We start from the raw sequence: 17,282 nt of genomic DNA, 5'->3' as shown, positions 1-17,282 counted from the left end.
CAGTGATAGATCTCATCAGCTGATTGTCTTGTCAGCTCTCAGGGCCATCTGCTTCTCTCCTCTGGGAGACAGGAAACCTGGGAGGGCCTGGATTTAAGGCACCAAGGGTTTTATTGGATTGGATTGCATTTACACATAGAGAGAGGGGGGAGGTGGAGGGGGGAGAGAGAGAAGGGGGGAGGTGGAGGGGGGAGAGAGAGAAGGGGGGGGGGAGAGAAAAGGAGGAGCATGGAGGAGAACAAAGCCATTTCAGTCAACCTCCACTTCCAGCTCCCTACAGAGAGGAGAGATTTAGTGTAGCGGTTTACTACTGTTGATTTTCATCTAGTGGACAACTTGTTTTAGAAAACAAGAGCAAATCCTTCTCACAGAGCAATCCTTCATACAGAGCAATCCTTCACACAGAGCAATCCTTCATACAGAGCAATCCTTCATACAGAGCAATCCTTCATACAGAGCAATCATTCACACAGAGCAATCCTTCACACAGAGCAATCCTTCATACAGAGCAATCATTCATACAGAGCAATCATTCACACAGAACAATCCTTCACACAGAGCAATCCTTCACACAGAGCAATCCTTCACACAGAACAATCCTTCACACAGAGCAATCCTTCACACAGAGCAATCCTTCACACAGAGCAATCCTTCACACAGAGCAATCCTTCATACAGAGCAATCCTTCACACAGAGCAATCCTTCATACAGAGCAATCCTTTTTATTTTATATTGTATTTTACCTCCTTTTTCTCCCCAATTTCGATCTTGTCTCATCGCTGCAACTCCCCAACGGGCTCGGGAGGCGAAGGTCGAGTCATACATCCTCCGAAACATGACCCGCCTAACCGCACTTCTTAACACCCGCCCGCTTAACCAGGAAGCCAGCCGCACCAATGTGTCGGAGGAAACACCGTTCACCTGATGACCGAGGTCAGCCTGCAGGCAGCCGACCCACCACAAGGAGTCGCTAGAGCGCAACGAGCCAAGTAAAGCCCCCCTGGCCAAGTAAAGCCCCCCTGGCCAAGTAAAGCCCCCCGGGTCTGTAGTGACTCCTCTAGCACCGCGATGCAGTGCCTTAGACTGCTGCGTCACTCGGGAGGCCCATACAGAGCAATCCTACATACAAAGCAATCGTTGTGATATTGACTGTTCACAAAACTTCTTGAAAGTTGGAGACCCATTTAATATTTTGTATGTCGTTTTGTTTTATTTGACATGGACTAGAGATGTCAGAATTCATCAGTTAACTTGAGTAAAACATTTCTCAATTTAGTGTACACATTGTCTGAAAGCATTCAAAATACACTGAAAACATCCCAAATACATAATCACTACAGCTAAAAACAACAATGTGATGTCAAAACAGGTTGACATTGAGGTTAAAGAAGGTGTGCTTTCTCAATTTACCTGATTTTGCTGGACGTTACTTCAGACAAAATCAAGACGTCAATATTCTTGTAATGTTTTTTTTAATGGAAAAAAAATCTTAAATTACTGTTTAAGTTTCAGAATTTGTAATTAATCGTGATTATTCACAGCAAATCCTGTTAATCACAGCCAATCCTGCGATGAACTAGATGTTTTATTGTTTGACAGCCCTAATATGAACATGCTGAATGAGCATGCTTTACAATGATTAATAGTATAATAATTAGTAATGCACTATAGATGTTTTCCTATTCTGTATTGGCCAATAGTCTCATCCTCTCCTGCCTGATTGAGTCGTCCATTAGTAAGTAGTACTCTAAGGTCAGAGGAATAAAGAGATGCCAGATGGGCTCCCCTGGTTCTGGTTCCATCTGTCTTCTGTTGTTCTCTGAGTCTGAGCCAACCCCTCTCTATAGATTGGCATTAAAAGAGATGTGTTCATTGCTCTTGGTGTCAAGGATCAAGAAATTAATATATTTTTGTATGATTGGAGCTGTCCATATGACAAATTGGGCTTTATACAGTGTAGTACCTTTGCTTTCCTTGCAGAATTGGATCTATTTGACAGGGAATTGGATCTACTTGACAGGTAATGTGGATCTACTTGACAGGTATTTTTTTTTATTAATATGCAATCCCCTTGGTATTTTTCCTATTTTGTTGAATTACAAACCTGGAATTAAAATGGATTTTGGGGGGGGGTTGTATCATTTGATTTGCACAACATGCCTACCACTTTGAAGATGCAAAATATTTTTTTGGGTGAAACTAACAACAAATAAGACAAAAAAACAGAAGAATTGAGCGTGCATAACTATTCACCCCCCCCAAAGTCAATACTTTGTAGAGCCACCTTTTGCAGCAATTTCAGCTGCAAGTCTCTTGGGGTATGTCTCTATAAGCTTGGCACATCGAGCCACTGGGATTTTTGCCCATTCTTCAAGGCAAAACTGCTCCAGCTGTGTTTAGCGCCATCCATCATTCCTTCAATTCTGACCAGTTTCCCAGTTCCTGCTGATGAAAAACATCCCCACAGCATCATGCTGCCACCACCATGCTTCACTGTGGGGATGTTGCTCTCGGGGTGATGAGAGGTGTTGGGTTTGCGCCAGACATAGCGTTTTCCTTGATGGTCAAAAAGCTCAATTTTAGTCTCATCTGACCAGAGTACCTTCTTCCATATGTTTGGTGTTTGCCATGCCTTTTGGCAAACACCAAACGTGTTTGCTTATTTTTTTCTTTAAGCAATGGCTTTTTTTCTGGCCACTCTTCCATAAAGCCCAGCTCTGTGAAGTGTACGGCTTAAAGTGGTCCTATGGACAGATACTCCAATCTCCACTGTGGAGCTTTGCAGCTCCTTCAGGGTTATATTTGGTCTCTTTGTTGCCTCTCTGATTAATGCCCTCCTTGCCTGGTCCGTGAGTTTTGGTGGGCGGCCCTCTCTTGGCAGGTTTGTTGTGGTGCCATATTCTTTCCATTTTTTAATAATGGATTTAATGGTGCTCCGTGGGACGTTCAAAGTTCCAGATATTATTTTATAACCCAACCCTGAACTGTACTTCTCCACAACTTTGTCCCTGACCTGTTTGGAGAGCTCCTTGGTCTTCGTGGTGCCTCTTGATTAGTGGTGTTGCAGACTCTGGGGCCTTTCAGAACAGGTGTATATATACTGAGATCATGTGACAGATCATGTGACACTTAGATTGCACACAGGTGGACTTTATTTAACTAATTATGTGACTTCTGAAGGTAATTGGTTGCACCAGATCTTATTTAGGGGCTTCATAGCAAAGGGGGTAAATACATATGCACGCACCCCTTTTCCGTTACTTATTTTTTAGAATTTTTTGAAACAAGTAATTTTTTTCATTCCACTTCACCAATTTGGACTATTTTGTGTATGTCCATTACATGAAATCCAAATAAAAATCAATTTAAATTACAGGTTGTAATGCAACAAAATAGGAAAAACGCCAAGGGGGATGAATACTTTTGCAAGGCACTGTACATAGAGGTTATAGACATTTTTACATTTACGCTCTTATCCAGAGCAACTTACAGTTAGTGCATACATTATTCATACTGGCCCCCCCGTGGGAATCTAACCCACAACCCTGGCGTTGCAAGCGCCATGCTCTACCAACTGAGCTACAGAAGGGCTGGTAGACACTATTGTACTAATTGTACTAATATACTCTCTGTCCATATTGGCAGTACAAGCCACCCCCTCTTCTCACCTCACCTCTCAACAGCTAAGTGGTGATCACTGTATAATTACCAGCTTCCATTCTGGTCCCCTTTCGTCTCTAGATCGTCTTTAATTGATGCTAAATTGTAGTTGTTATTGTTTAATGTGAAGACTAGGGTACGTCCCTAATGAAGACCTATGGTGCCCTGGTCAATGTTTAATGTGAAGAGTAGAAGAGGATGGCACCCTCTTCCCTGTGTAGTGCACAACTTTTGACCGAATCCCATTGTAGTGCACTATATAGGGAAGAGGCCATTTGGGACAGTCACAATACAGTGGGGGTAGAAGACAGCTTTATATGAATACACAACACCAGCCTATTTACAACCTCTCAGCCTCCACCACCTGTCACGAACACACACACACGCACGCACGCACGCACGCACGCACGCACGCACGCACACACACACACACACACATACACACACACACACACACACACACGCACGCACGCACACACACACACACACACACACACACACACACACACACCAAAAACAATCCTACAGCCCAGAAGAATGTGTTTGAACAGCAATTGTAGAGCTTTATTCATAGCCTGCTTTCATTTCTGTGTTGTAGCTTTTGTCTCCGACAATGCGTTCCAAATGACACCCCATTCCCTATGGGCCCTGGTCAAAAGTAGTGCACTGTAGAGAGAATAGGGTGTCATTTGGGACGCACGGCATGCCTTTATGTTGTTGGTGTTTGACGGCTAGGAGCCAGCAGGATAACTCACTGGGGGAGGATAATTCACGGGGGGGGGGGGGGGGGGATAGATACTGTATCTATAACAACTGGCTGCTCCCAACCACCAACCGTTGGAACATTCTGTTTTGATTGTCTGGGACAAGAGAAGAAGAACTCTCACAGGACAATAAAGTTGTTCTAACAGGACAATAAAGTTATCCTAACAGGACAATAAAGTTATTCTATCAGGACAATAAAGTTATCCTAACAGGAAAAGAAAGTTATTCTAACAGGACAATAAAGTTATCCTAACAGGACAATAAAGTTATTCTAACAGGACAATAAAGTTATTCTAACAGCACAATAAAGTTATCCTAACAGGACAATAAAGTTATTCTAACAGGACAATAACGTTATTCTAACAGCACAATAAAGTTATCCTAACAGGACAATAAAGTTATTCTAATTGAATTGGATTTGAATTTAACAGACTTCATAGACTAGAGCTCATTCATGTGTTAGGTACTTAGTTAGAGCTTCTGGTTTTCATTCTTCTTCATGAACATTCTGAGACAGAAAAAAAGGAAGGGTAGAATGAAGTTGATACATTTAGTTTTGATTTATTTATTAGAATGGCATGTATGGAGAGAAACAGAGAATCACGAAAACATCAGGTTGATTCAAATGACAGAACTTTTCCTGTGAGGAATAAACAAACAAAAAACTACAATAACTGTCATGGTATCTAATCAATAGAATATGTTGATACTGTCATGGTATCTAATCAATAGAATATGTTGATACTGTGATGGTATCTAATCAATAGAATTCTAATCAATAGAATATGTTGATATTTATTACTTGCCATTATAACGGAATCACTTATGTTTAAGTGCAATATTGTACTGTATTCATTTTCCTTTTCATTGAGTTGTTATAATAATGTACATGTGTATTGTAAAGAGCTGGAATGAGAGCATTGATTTTATATAGTCATCCTCATGGTTCATAAACAAAGTCAAAGGACTGCAGCGTTGCTGATCCTAGGGTTCCAAAATACTGGTCTCTTTCTTTCCCAAACTCCCAGGTTTCACATAAATCCTGGTTGGAGGAGTCCGGAGATCCTGCGGATTCCCTTCCCATTCCAGGACGCTCCCACTCCGGGATTTATGGGAAACCTTGGAATTTGGGAAGAGTCACCAGATTTTTACAACCCTAGTTGATCTCCAGTATTCCCTCTCCCATACTAGTCTGTTAATTAGCCCTTTCCTTTCAGTCAGTAGCATCTCAGTGCTACTATTCAGTCAGTAGCATCTCAGTGCTACTATTCAGTCAGTAGCATCTCAGTGCTACTATTCAGTCAGTAGCATCTCAATGCTACTATTCAGTCAATAGCATCTCAATGCTACTATTCAGTCAGTAGCATCTCAGTGCTACTATTCAGTCAGTAGCATCTCAGTGCTACTATTCAGTCAGTAGCATCTCAATGCTACTATTCAGTCAGTAGCATCTCAATGCTACTATTCAGTCAGTAGCATCTCAGTGCTACTATTCAGTCAGTAGCATCTCAATGCTACTATTCAGTCAGTAGCATCTCAATGCTACTATTCAGTCAGTAGCATCTCAATGCTACTATTCAGTCAGTAGCATCTCAGTGCTACTATTCAGTCAGTAGCATCTCAATGCTACTATTCAGTCAGTAGCATCTCAATGCTACTATTCAGTCAGTAGCATCTCAATGCTACTATTCAGTCAGTAGCATCTCAGTGCTACTATTCAGTCAGTAGCATCTCAGTGCTACTATTCAGTCAGTAGCATCTCAATGCTACTATTCAGTCAGTAGCATCTCAATGCTACTATTCAGTCAGTAGCATCTCAATGCTACTATTCAGTCAGTAGCATCTCAGTGCTACTATTCAGTCAGTAGCATCTCAATGCTACTATTCAGTCAGTAGCATCTCAATGCTACTATTCAGTCAGTAGCATCTCAATGCTACTATTCAGTCAGTAGCATCTCAATGCTACTATTCAGTCAGTTGCATTTCAATGCTACTATTCAGTCAGTAGCATCTCAGTGCTACTTTCAGTCAATAGCATCTCAGTGCTACTATTCAGTCAATAGCATCTCAGAGCTACTATTCAGTCAATAGCATCTCAATGCTACTATTCAGTCAATAGCATCTCAATGCTACTATTCAGTCAGTAGCATCTCAGAGCTACTATTCAGTCAGTAGCATCTCAATGCTACTATTCAGTCAGTAGCATCTCAGTGCTACTCTGAGCTACACAGAACACAATATGCTTTGCTGAACCATCAAGCGATGCTTTGCATAGACATCAATTCAAGTTGAATTCATGCAAATGACCTACAGTGAGAGAGACGTTAGGAGAGAAAGCGATACACAGTGGTGAATCAAGGTTTTAACAACAACGTTCAACGGCACCATATGGGCCCTGGTCAAAAGTAGTACACTATATAGGGTACCATTTGGTACTTACACCATGAATGAGTGATTTATACTAAGTGGCCACAGTAAATTCCATACATCTTACATCATCTGGGTTTATAAAAATAAGTGAGTTCATACAGTATATGCGGCATATTTATAAAAACAAACACAAACCGTCTCTATGCAAGAATAACCCCCCGGTGAGCTAGATAGAGTTATTATGAAGGAGTTACAGTTGAAGTAGTAGTTAATCTGTGGTCCTGTCTGTCTCTGAGTCTGCATGGTGTTAATGTAGATACTCTACAGCAGGGTTCTTCAATTCCGGTCCTGGAGGGCCGAAACACTTCTGTTTTTTTTATTTCTACCTGGTAGTTAATTGCACTCACCTGGTGTCCCAGGTCTGAATTAGCCCCTGATTAGAAGGAGAGGATGAAAAACAGAGGTGTTTCGGCCCTCCAGGACCGGAATTGAAGAACCCTGCTCTACAGTAACACTCGTTCAGTTCACTGTTGCTTTTTGTTCACACTGCTTGTGGTTATGTAGTCCTATAGAGTCTGTGGTTATGTAGTCCTATAGAGTCTGTAGTTATGTAGTCCTATAGAGTCTGTAGTTATGTAGTCCTATAGAGTCTGTAGTTATGTAGTCCTATAGAGTCTGTAGTCCTATAGAGTCTGTAGTTATGTAGTCCTATAGAGTCTGTAGTTATGTAGTCCTATAGAGTCTGTAGTTATGTAGTCCTATAGAGTCTGTAGTTATGTAGTCCTATAGAGTCTGTGGTTATGTAGTCCTATAGAGTCTGTAGTTATGTAGTCCTATAGAGTCTGTAGTTATGTAGTCCTATAGAGTCTGTAGTTATGTAGTCCTATAGAGTCTGTAGTTATGTAGTCCTATAGAGTCTGTGGTTATGTAGTCCTATAGAGTCTGTGGTTATGTAGTCCTATAGAGTCTGTAGTTATGTAGTCCTATAGAGTCTGTAGTTATGTAGTCCTATAGAGTCTGTGGTTATGTAGTCCTATAGAGTCTGTAGTTATGTAGTCCTATAGAGTCTGTAGTTATGTAGTCCTATAGAGTCTGTAGTTATGTAGTCCTATAGAGTCTGTAGTTATGTAGTCCTATAGAGTCTGTAGTTATGTAGTCCTATAGAGTCTGTAGTTATGTAGTCCTATAGAGTCTGTAGTTATGTAGTCCTATAGAGTCTGTAGTTATGTAGTCTTATAGAGTCTGTAGTTATGTAGTCCTATAGAGTCTGTAGTTATGTAGTCCTATAGAGTCTGTAGTTATGTAGTTCTATAGAGTCTGTAGTTATGTAGTCCTATAGAGTCTGTAGTCCTATAGAGTCTGTAGTTATGTAGTCCTATAGAGTCTGTAGTTATGTAGTCCTATAGAGTCTGTAGTTATGTAGTCCTATAGAGTCTGTAGTTATGTAGTCCTATAGAGTCTGTAGTTATGTAGTTCTATAGAGTCTGTAGTTATGTAGTCCTATAGAGTCTGTAGTTATGTAGTCCTATAGAGTCTGTAGTTATGTAGTCCTATAGAGTCTGTGGTTATGTAGTCCTATAGAGTCTGTAGTTATGTAGTCCTATAGAGTCTGTAGTTATGTAGTTCTATAGAGTCTGTAGTTATGTAGTCCTATAGAGTCTGTAGTTATGTAGTCCTATAGAGTCTGTAGTTATGTAGTTCTATAGAGTCTGTAGTTATGTAGTCCTATAGAGTCTGTAGTTATGTAGTCCTATAGAGTCTGTAGTTATGTAGTCTTATAGAGTCTGTAGAGACACAGCTTAGTGTGTTTTAACGTGTGTGTGTGTGTGTGTGTGTGTGTGTGTGTGTGTGTGTGTGTGTGTGTGTGTGTCCGAGCTAACGTGCAGCATTAGTCTCTCACAAGAGTAGCTACCATGCATGGCATCTTAGTTTGACAGCTGGGGTGAGAAAAGCATCTCTCATTCCTCAGAAGTGTCCTAAGAGGGGTTTTGCTGTTTAAACCCCATGAAGAAAGTTGGAAATATGCAGATTTTAGCGTGTTAAATGTTTAATTATATTGACATATCAGTTGTGGAAACACTATTTCTCTATCCAACAAAAACACAATGTTGTTAAAAAAAACCTTGCTTTAGTAGAAGATACCACTTCTGTGGTGAGACATGAGGAAATACTTGAGTCAAAACTCAGGACAGGATGGAAGAAAATTACTAGTAGTCTTAGTAGTAGTACCTGGTGCCATTTCCCAAAAATCTAACATTTTATCGTAAAAGTAATACTCTGCATAATAAATAAAATAAATTAAACACATTTCAAATAAAAATATTACCAAAAACCCACATCAAAACTTGACGCAAAAAGAGAGGTTAGATTTTTTTTCCTTCATTTTTTAAAAACTTTTTTTTTTTTTTTACACCGTTCTTCAAAAATCGAGGAATTGTATACAGGAAGAAACCTAAACAGGAAAGAAAGGAAGAAACCTAAACAGACATCATGTACTGTATAAAAGCTGATACGCACGTACAGTCGAGTATCAGTCACCAGTGTTTGAATTTATAAACTCTTAGTGGGAATATTTCATTATTATCAATAATAAATCAATAAGTCAATTATCAATAACAGCAGTACAGTAGAACGAAAGGAAGGGAAAGTTAGAGGAAGATAAAAATGGAAGTTAGGAATAGTCTATGTGTGCGTTCCAAATGGCACCCTATTCCCTATATAGTGCACTACTTTTGACCAGAGCTCTATGGTCCCTAGAGCCCTATGAGCTCTGGACAAAAGTAGTGCACTATAAAGGGAATAGGGTGCCATTTGGGTATACACAGCCTATGGCTTGATAGGTTTCCTTGGCCTGACAACATAAATATAGCCGTCTATACGAGCCAATCCAAAGTTCCTCCTAGTGTTTCAGTAATATGAGGGACAAAAAAGCTACAAAACAAAATCAAATCGATAGTCTGTTAAATGTCCTACACAGCTGCATCACCAGGCAAGAAGAACGAGAGTGGAGGAGAACAAAAAAAAAACGGCTATTTTTCTTCCCTCCATTCTTACCCTCCACTCCGTCCCCTTTGTCTTGGGGGACGGAGGAGAGAGGGACGGAGGGATAGATGGAGGGATGGAGACGGTCGTCATCAGTACGGCGCAAACTTCTGTCTCTCTGGTTTCTTCCCGATCCCGTTGACGGAAGAGATCTTCGCCGTGTAGATCTGAGCCTGAGCCTGAGCCTGAGCCTGAGCCTGAGCCTGAGCCTGAGCCTGAGCGGCTGCTGCGTTGGCGGCAGGGTTGGATAAAGCCAGGTAGGGCATGGATTGGAGGGATTTCATGGATTGCATTCCGAGGAGGCTGGAGAGGGAGAGGGCCCCATAGGGGTTGCCCATCATGGGGACTGCAGCGTGGGGGTTGTGGTGGGACATGCCGGGGCAGCCCATTGCAGCCAGGGTGGCAGCGGCTGAGGAGGAGGAGGCGGGGGAGGGGGAGGACGGTTGGGTGTAGGTCATGGTGAGGTCAGCAGAGGTCGACATGGAGGAAGACTGGGCGGTGGATTTGGCGGTCTCTAAACTGCACAGGGGGGATAGGAGGAGGAGGAGGAGGAGGAGGAGGAGGAGGAAGAGGAGGAGGAGGAGGAAGAGGAGGAGGAGGAGGAGGAGGAGGAGGAGGAGGAGGAAGAGGAGGAGGAGGAGGAAGAGGAGGAGGAGGAGGAGGAGGAAGAGGAGGAGGAGGAGGAGGAGGAGGAGGAGGAGGAGGAGGAGGAGGAGGAGGAGGAGGAGGGAGGGTGGAGGGGGGGACAAGGGAAGAGGAAAGGAGGGAGGAGGGAGGGGAGGACAAGGGAAGAGGAAAGGAGGGAGGAGGGAGGGGAGGACAAGGGAAGAGGAAAGGAGGGAGGAGGGAGGGGAGGACAAGGGAAGAGGAAAGGAGAGAGGAGGGAGGGGAGGACAAGGGAAGAGGAAAGGAGGGAGGAGAGAGGAGGGAGGGGAGGAGGGAGGGGAGGAGGGAGTACCGGATGGAAACGGGTTAGAAGGTTAAATAAATAAAATACATGTTAAAGAAAGAAATTGAGAAAAATTAAAGAAATGAAATAAAAGGAGATAAAATGTGTGTTTTTCGCTGGAGGTTGCAACAGATTACTGGAGGGAGGGTCTTTAGGGATGTCATGTGGGGAGTGGGTGCTATAAGTCGGGGTGGTGGCTTGGGGGTGGGGTTTCGGTACGGGAAACAAATACATTCAAAGTTCATTAGGATTTTCCTTATTATTGTAAGATTCAAATATATATATTGCATTTGTCAATATGTAAATAAATATATATATTGCATATTGGGAATGTTTTGTTTGTGTGAATACAATGTGTAATTACTAATATAGTGTAATTACTAATCTAGTGTAATTTGTCATATATTGTAATTACTAATAGAACATGTACAACGTGTAATTCAGCATGGCCATAATATGCTTTTTAGGTTAGAAGAATGACGGTATGTTACGGTATGACCTTCTGGCCCTACATGTTCGTACTTCGTAGTTACGGGGTAATGTTCAAAATGTGGCACTTTCAACTGTCTGATGCAATGCTTGGAACAGAGACGGTGAGTGAACTGTGAAACGCTCTAGTCGCTCTGCTGATCGGAGGCGAGAGGGCCTCAGAGAGCAGTCACACAACATTAATAATCATCACAAGATAGAAGGTTTATTTTAATCAGTGTGTTAATGCATCGTTGTCATACTTGACAGTTTTAGTATCCTAATGCAAATGTGTTGCTAGTGTAGTTTTCTAATAGTATGGGTCTATCTCCCCAATATTCAGTAGTAATTGGTGAATTTAGACATTAATTGGCAACATCAGTACAACAACTCCTTTGTCCAAATCTGTAATCTGTGAAGATAAATGTGTAAAGATTATCTCTTGAAGCAGTAGAATTGAGTCTTGAGACATGAGTATCTAGGGCCAGGGTTCTTTCCTGATCATGTGACCTGACCAGTGGAATGAAAAAGGTGCCAGTACTCATTTGAATTTGACAGTACTGGAAGTCATATTTTAGAGCCAATTCAATAAGGTGTTGGACTCATACAGCACTCTGTACCGGTGCGTACCTGCCCAATTCAATAAGGTGTTGGACTCATACAGCACTCTGTACCGGTGCGTACCCGCCCAATTCAATAAGGTGTTGGACTCATACAGCACTCTGTACCGGTGCGTACCCGCCCAATTCAATAAGGTGTTGGACTCATACAGCACTCTGTACCGGTGCGTACCCGCCCAATTCAATAAGGTGTTGGACTCATACAGCACTCTGTACCGGTGCGTACCCGCCCAATTCAATAAGGTGTTGGACTCATACAGCACTCTGTACCGGTGTGTACCCGCCCAATTCAATAAGGTGTTGGACTCATACAGCACTCTGTACCGGTGTGTACCCGCCCAATTCAATAAGGTGTTGGACTCATACAGCACTCTGTACCGGTGTGTACCCGCCCAATTCAAGCACAGCCAGGAAGTGGTCTGGGTGCTGGCTCTACAAGGTACTGTACACATCTAGTGTCTTATTGTTTACATTGTTGATCTGCTGGGTGGTGCTTTCTCTTAACAGGAGGTGGTGTTGGGTCAGGTTGCTTTCTCTTAACAGGAGGTGATGTTGGGTCAGGTTAATGGAGATGGGTATTTCCTGTGATGGTGACGTGTCTGTCGCTCTCCCTCCTCACTTCTCTCTCCTCCCCTCTCTCCTCCCCTACCTTCCCTCTCCTCCCCTACCCTCCCTCCCCTCCCCTCTCCTCCCCTACCTTCCCTCTCCTCCCCTCTCTCCTCCCCTACCCTCCCTCCCCTCCCCTCCCTCCCTTCCCTCTCCTCCCCTACCTTCCCTCTCCTCCCCTCTCTCCTCCCCTACCCTCCCTCCCCTCCCCTCCCCTCCCCTCCCCTCCCTTCCTCCCCTCTCCTCCCCTCACTCTCATCCCCTCCCCTCTCTCCTCCCCTCCCTCTCCTCCCTCCCCTCCCCTCTCCCTCTCTACTCCTTGTGTGCTGTACTCGGTGGTGCCAGAGCTTTCTCTTACCAGGAGGTGATGAGGTATTGGGCCAGGTTGATAGAGATGGTGGTCCCTGTGATGGTGACATGTCTATCACTGGTGCTGTCCAGCTGGCTACCAATCTTTATCTGAGCCCCTGACGCCTGGCGGATCTCATTGATCTTGGTGCCCTGACGCCCGATGATGGAGCCGATGAGCTGAAGGAGAGAGAGGAGAGAGGGGATGTGAGAATGTGGGTGCCCTGACCCGATGATGATCAGGTCAATGATGGAGAAACAAGTAAAGAGGCTTCACCAGATCACATCTTTATTACTAAAACCCCAAAGGGAGTTGGTGTTGATAAAACTAAATGTCCAGGGCCAACTTGAAAAACAGATATCAATCTTAATGGGACTTCCCAGAATAAAGGATACAGTGCATTCGGAAAGTATTCAGACCCCTTGACTTTTCCCACATTTTGTTACGTTACAGCCTTATTCTAAAATTGATAAAATACTTTATCTCATCAATCTACACACAATACCCCTCAATGACAAAGCAAAAACAGGTTTTTAGAAATGGTAGAATATTTTTTAAACATAAAAAACGGAAATATCACATTTATATTAAGTATTCAGAACCTTCACTCAGTACTTTTTTGAAGCACCTTTGGCAGCATTTACAGCCTCGAGTCTTCTTGGGTATGACGCTACAAGCTTGGCACACCTGTATTTGGGGAGTTTCTCCCATTCTTCTCTGCAGATCCTCTCAAGCTCTGTCAGGTTGGATGGGGAGCGTCGCTGCACAGCTATTTTCAGGTCTTTCCAGAAATGTTCGATCGGGTTCATGTCCGGGCTCTGGTTGGGCCCCTCGAGGACATTCAGAGACTTGTCCCGAAGCCACTCCTGCGTTGTCTTGGCTGTGTGCTTAGGGTCGTTGTCCTGTTGGAAGTTGAACCTTCGCCCCAGTCTGAGGTCCTGAGCGCTCTGGAGCAGGTTTTCATCAAGGATCTCTCTGTACTTTGCTCCATTCAGTGCCAGGTTTCCTCCAGATGTGACGCTTGGCATTCAGGCCAAAAAGTTCAATCTTGGTTTCATCAGACCAGAGAATCTTGTTTCTCATGGTCTGAGAGTCTTCAGGTGCCTTTTGGCAATCTCCAAGCGGGCTGTCATGTGCCTTTTACTGAGGAGTGGCTTCCGCCTGGCCACTCTACCATAAAGGCCTGATTGTTGGAGTGCTGCAGAGATGGTTGTCGCTCTGGAAGGTTCTCCCATCTCCACAGAGGAACTCTAGAACTCTGTCAGAACATCAGGTTCTTGGTCACCTCCCTGACCAAGGCCCTTCTCTCCCGATTGCTCAGTTTGGCCGGGCGGCCAGCTCTAGGAAGAGTCTTGGTGGCTCCGACCTTCTTCCATTTAAGAATGATGGATGCCACTGTGTTCCTGGGGACCTTCAAAGCTACATAACGTTTTTGGTACCCTTCCCCAGATCAGTGCCTCGACACAATCCTGTCTCGGAGTTCTACGGACAATTCCTTCGACCTCATGGCATGGTTTTTGCTCTGACATGCGCTGTCAACTGTGGGACCTTATATATACAGGTGTGTGCCTTTCCAAATCATGTCCAATCAATTTAATTTACCACAGGTGGACTCCAATCAAGTTGTAAAAACCTCTCAAGGATGATCAATGGAAATAGGATGCACCTGAGCTCAATTTCGAGTCTCATAGCAAAGGATCTGAAGACTTATGTAAATAAGGTATTTCTGTTTTTTATTTGTAATAAATGCGCGACATTTTCTAAAAAACTATTTTCGCTTTGTCATTATGGGGTATTGTGTGTAGATTGCCGGAAAAAAAACATTTATTCCATTTTAGAATAAGGCTGTAACGTAACAAAATACGGAACAAGTCAAGGGGTCTGAATACTTTCTGAAGGCACTGTACATGAAAAATAAATGTAAAGGTTTGTGTACCATGGAAACATTGTCTTGAGCATGGTTTAAAAACAAACATCCCACAGTTTGTGTCTCAGTGCATAACAGATCTACCAGGGAAAAGCTAATAACCTTCAAAATCAGGGGTCAATTCCCATACCTTGTAAACCCTACCGGTAGTCAATCTGTACACTGCATCCAGTTACTCTCACTGCCTATATATCATATATATATATATATATATATATATATATATATATATATATATATATATATACATCATAGCCCATATATCCCTCGCCTATACCCTTTGAAGCTAAGTGACTACTGATTTCTTACCAAGGTAACTTCACAAGAGTATTTGCTTCCTGGACACGAGTCAGACTAGTGTTTCTGTTTAGTGGGTCAGACTAGTGATTCTGTTTAGTGGGTCAGACTAGTGATTCTGTTTAGTGGGTCAGACTAGTGATTCTGTTTAGTGGGTCAGACTAGTGATTCTGTTTAGTGGGTCAGACTAGTGATTCTGTTTAGTGGGTCAGACTAGTGATTCTGTTTAGTGGGTCAGACTAGTGTTTCTGTTTAGTGGGTCAGACTAGTGATTCTGTTTAGTGGGTCAGACTAGTGATTCTGTTTAGTGGGTCAGACTAGTGATTATGTTTAGTGGGTCAGACTAGTGATTCTGTTTAGTGGGTCAGACTAGTGATTCTGTTTAGTGGGTCAGACTAGTGATTCTGTTTAGTGGGTCAGACTAGTGATTCTGTTTAGTGGGTCAGACTAGTGATTCTGTTTAGTGGGTAATAGAAATGCAATAGGAAACAACCAGCAGAAATGTAAAATGAGGGATAGTATGTGACTAGTAGTGGCTTAGCTACCTTAAAATCAAATGGCTTTTTAGCAGACAGTTTATCAAAAGCGACTTACAGTACAGTGAGTTCCTTGTTGTAAGTATACACTAAGTGGCCAGTTTATTAGGTATACCATCCCGTTCACGAAAATGGATCGCTCCTACAGACAGTGAGTCACGTGGCCGTGGCTTGTTATATAAAGCAGGCAGACAGGCATCGAGGCATTCAGTTACTGTTCATTTGAACGTTAGAATGGGGAAAAAGAGTGACCTAAGCGATATGGTATGATCGTCGGTGCCTGGAGCGCCGGATCCAGTATCTCTGCTGATTAGAGAGGTGGAAGGAGAATGGCAAGAATCACGCAAGCTAACAGGCGGCCCACAAACAGACAAATAACGGCGCAGTACAACAGTGGTGTGCAGAACGGCATCTAGGAACACACAACTCGTCGGTCCTTGTCACGGATGGGCTATCGCAGCAGACGACCACACTGGGTTCCACTCCTATCAGCTAAAAACAAGAAGAATCTCTCCAGTGGGCACGCCATCACCAACACCGGACAATTGAGGAGTGGAAAAACATTGCCTGGTCTGACGAATCCCAGTTCCTGTTGCATCATGCTGATGCCAGAGTCATGATTTGGCATAAGCAGTATGAGTCCATGGCCCCCATCCTGCCTGGTGTCAACGGTACAGGCTGGTGGCGGTGGTGTAATGGTGTGGGGAATTAGGTCCCTTGATGCCAATTGAGTAATGTTTCCATGCCCCAAAGAATGCAGGCTGTTCTGGAGGCAAAGGGGGGTCCGGCCCGGTACTAGATGGGTGTACCAAATAAACTGTGGCCGCAGCGGGAATTGAAACTAGCATTTTCAGACCAAAGCCAACAGGGTCATCCACCCATCAATGGGTATTAATCGTTAGTCTTGTTTGGAACAATATATCAGAGCTCTCAATGTAAACTACAACAGGTGCTGCAGCCTGACTCATCCTCCTGTCTCTGCTCTGGGATCGTCTACTGTGGGTCTAGTGTGGTAGTATGTTTCTACTGTGTCCTGTCTGTGTGTTTCTCTGGTGTGTGTGTGTGTGTGTGTGTGTGTGTGTGTGTGTGTGTGTGTGTGTGTGTGTGTGTGTGTGTGTGTGTGTGTGTGTGTGTTCTCTGGTCTGGTTATTCTCAGTGACAGCAGAGGGCATGGGTAAAGGATCAGGGATCCGTCAAAGACAGTCAAGCCCAGTGTCAGAGATCAGGGACAGACCTGGGTTCAAGTACTATTCGAAATATTTCAAATAGTTTTAGTGTTTGATCTAGTCTAACTGGAGTGATCTGGTATAACTGGAGTGATCTAGTCTAACTGGAGTGATCTAGTCTAACTGGAGTGATCTGGTCTAACTGGAGTGATCTGGTATAACTGGAGTGATCTAGTCTAACTGGAGTGATCTGGTGTAACTGGAGTGATCTAGTCTAACTGGAGTGATCTGGTATAACTGGAGTGATCTAGTCTAACTGGAGTGATCTGGTGTAACTGGAGTGATCTAGTCTAACTGGAGTGATCTAGTGTAACTGGAGTGATCTGGTATAACTGGAGTGATCTAGTCTAACTGGAGTGATCTAGTGTAACTGGAGTGATCTAGTCTAACTGGAGTGATCTGGTATAACTGGAGTGATCTAGTCTAACTGGAGTGATCTGGTCTAACTGGAGTGATCTGGTCTAACT

At 43.3% G+C, this 17,282-nt stretch overlaps 1 protein-coding gene across 1 annotated transcript in view; it reads right to left on the bottom strand.

Moving 5' to 3' along the window:
* Nucleotides 1-9,929: 9,929 nt before the first annotated feature.
* The window catches only part of LOC311138295 (poly(rC)-binding protein 4-like), a gene marked incomplete at both ends in the record, with an annotated part of 78,084 nt that continues 70,731 nt past the window's right edge, over nucleotides 9,930-17,282 (bottom strand). The window contains 2 exons of the mRNA XM_084172974.1: nucleotides 9,930-10,356; nucleotides 12,839-13,008. Coding sequence (XP_084029100.1) covers nucleotides 9,930-10,356; nucleotides 12,839-13,008 — 597 coding nt within the window. The remainder of the gene's footprint in view (nucleotides 10,357-12,838; nucleotides 13,009-17,282) is intronic.

This window comes from Coregonus lavaretus (genome assembly GCF_964263955.1).
Source record: "Coregonus lavaretus genome assembly, chromosome: 12".
Classification (NCBI taxonomy): Eukaryota; Metazoa; Chordata; class Actinopteri; order Salmoniformes; family Salmonidae; genus Coregonus; species Coregonus lavaretus.
This window is presented reverse-complemented; position numbering and strand designations above follow the sequence as displayed.